Source organism: Sitodiplosis mosellana, unplaced genomic scaffold (genome assembly GCF_009176505.1).
Source record: "Sitodiplosis mosellana isolate CC-2019 unplaced genomic scaffold, AAFC_SMos_1.0 Smas_scaffold_1262, whole genome shotgun sequence".
NCBI lineage: Eukaryota > Metazoa > Arthropoda > Insecta > Diptera > Cecidomyiidae > Sitodiplosis > Sitodiplosis mosellana.
This window is the reverse complement of record NW_022596504.1, coordinates 1-2,651: the sequence shown is the minus strand read 5'-3', so window position 1 is coordinate 2,651 and position 2,651 is coordinate 1. Positions and strand designations below refer to the sequence as shown.

At 34.9% G+C, this 2,651-nt stretch overlaps 2 protein-coding genes across 2 annotated transcripts; one reads left to right on the top strand and one right to left on the bottom strand.

The window, feature by feature from the left end:
- Positions 1-403, top strand: LOC129571089 (histone H2B). The gene has a single exon (XM_055450856.1). The coding sequence runs from the start codon at positions 1-3 to the stop codon at positions 370-372; it is 372 nt and encodes a 123-aa protein (XP_055306831.1). The 3' UTR covers positions 373-403.
- A 443-nt stretch (positions 404-846) lies between these two features.
- On the bottom strand, positions 847-1,616 carry LOC129571090 (aminoacylase-1-like). The gene is made up of 3 exons (XM_055450857.1): positions 1,277-1,616; positions 1,150-1,210; positions 847-1,071 (listed from the first exon to the last, which is right to left on the bottom strand). Exons 1-3 carry the CDS (start codon positions 1,612-1,614, stop codon positions 940-942), a joined length of 531 nt encoding a protein of 176 aa, XP_055306832.1. The 5' UTR covers positions 1,615-1,616; the 3' UTR covers positions 847-939.
- Positions 1,617-2,651: the final 1,035 nt, after the last annotated feature.

The following is a 2,651-nucleotide window of genomic DNA, read 5'->3' as shown; positions in this document are numbered from 1 at the left end:
ATGGCACCGAAAACCAGCGGAAAGGCAGCAAAGAAAGCCGGCAAGGCCCAAAAGAACATTTCGAAAGGAGACAAGAAGAAGAAACGTAAGCGGAAGGAGAGCTACGCTATCTACATCTTCAAAGTGTTGAAACAAGTTCATCCAGACACTGGTGTCTCCAGCAAGGCCATGTCAATCATGAACAGTTTCGTCAACGACATCTTCGAGCGTATCGCCGCCGAAGCATCGCGTTTGTCGCACTACAACAAACGTTCGACCATCACCAGTCGCGAGATCCAAACGGCTGTCCGTCTCTTGTTGCCAGGAGAATTGGCCAAGCACGCCGTCAGCGAAGGAACAAAGGCTGTCACCAAATACACCAGCTCGAAATAATTTGGCTGCATTTCCCCGAAAATCATACAAAAACGGCCCTTTTCAGGGCCACTAAACGCTAATTTATGAAGAATTGTGAAAAGAATCAAACTCCGTATCATTTTATTTTCTGACACATACATAGTATACGACAATTGTTTCATTAATGTAATAATTATTTTTCAATTAATTTACGTATTTACATTTTGTATTAAAATTGGAGACAGATAGATTTATTGAAAAATTAGATTGAAAATTGGCATTGATCTGGAATTATTTCAATACTGGTGAACTCATGTTTCTTGTGCGGATATGTCAATACATACGAAGATCAGAAATGACAAATGGACGTAAAACACTTGATTAAAGTACAAATCGTCTCTTTTCCATCACAACAGTTTTTCAGAGGATTTTAATGTATTGCAAACAATTGTTGAACAATTTTTTTTATTGAATAAACTGATGACATTCGATCACTATGCTAAGACATATTTTTCATGTCTCATTTTTGAATCAAATTGAATTTTTTTTTTCATTCCATAAATTTGGTGCCAAAGACGTACATTGTACTTTTCCCTTACAGATTGGCTATTTCGAGTAATAATTTTTTGTAAATCGTAATCCCTTCGAGATAGGTGCTTGCTTTGATAAATTCATCATGTTCATGCAATAACACTGGTGTATTATCATAGGCGAGAATCCAATCACTGGTACATTAATCTGTCAAACAAATGATTGTTTTTTTAAATCATTTTTTGATCGTACGATAAAAATGGCCAAAGACGATGTACTTCATACCTCACGCAAGTGTCTGCTATCAATTGCGGCTGGAAAAATTTGCGGTTTAATTTTGAGTTGCCTTAAAAAAATGAAAGTTTTTTTTTTAACTGGCATTTAGTCCAAATTCAAATTATCATCAACATACAAATCATTGACGAGAACTTTCTTGAAAGCCAACCAATATTTATTATTATCGTCAAGCTTAGTAGGTTCTATGCGTTGCAATTTTTGAATAAATTGAATTTCAATTCCATCTCCAGCTTGTTTACACCAATCGTTGATATCACGATCGAATTGTTCATAGTCGATATTCACCGACATTCTCACATCGACCGACATTGTTATTTCTGGCGGTACCACATTTTGCTGAATGCCCCCATTGATCGTAGTTATATTTACGGTAGTCACATCACCAACTGTTAAATTCGGATTGTTTTCCAACCGTTGCTCTTCACTTTTGCGGAAGTTTAAGAATTTATTCATCAAAAATTAAACTCACAAATAATGTACAAAACTTACCTTGTGTGAGTCGCACTCATTCACTGGCCAAGATAAGAAGTGAAGTTTCTAGAACGCCATCGTTTTACAGTGAAATGAAAATGTTGGCAATGTTTTCATTTATTTGTAGCAAGTTTGATTGTCAATTTTAATATCAATCAACAATGATTTCTGGCATAAAATTGGCAGTTTCAGATAAAAATAAAGTTTAATGCAATTGCGTGCCTTTGTGTTTGGCTTTGTAAACCGTGTTGTACATTTTATGTGGTGGCGCAGAGTTTGACGTTTCTTTTGTATAAGTCAATGAATACGGAAACGTGGACTTTTCAGTTAAACCATTATTCAAAACTTCTCTTGATTTCTTTCAATTCGTTGTTCATATTACATTGAAAAATCAAAACTATGCGCACTTGTTGTTGAACAGAAGAATCAAACAGAAGCAAATACAGGGTAAAATGTAGGCAAACGATGTTGCAGCTCTTGTATTGTGTCGAAACGAAACATTATGCATCATCAACAGCAAATTCAATTCAAACCGCGAAGAATTCTTTTCATTTTCATTGGCATCACCTGTGTCATCTTTTGCGTTAAATCAATCGTATTGAGTAGGAAATTATTCAGCAAACATTCCACTCGAATCGAAATCACTAATAAAAAATTACATACAAATTGAGCAATCAAAATGGCTGCTTAAAAAAGTTCATAAAAACAAGGAGATATTTTGATATGCTTCAGTTGGAAAATGAAATTCATGTGCTTTAGATTGCATTATAAGTTGTCTTTTGATTAAATAGCAACATAATAATTTGTTGGCAAATTCAAAAACATCGGAATTAAATAGAAAAAGATCTCGTTTTGTACATGCGATTCACTTAAAAACTGAATATGTATGATTTTCTCGATTCTTCATAAAATATGTTTTGCTGGTCCTGAAAAGGGCCGTTTTATTTACAAGTTGTAGTCTGAAGCTAGAGGTGACTTAGGCTTTCTTGGTTTCGGTCTTCTTTGGCAACAAGACGGCT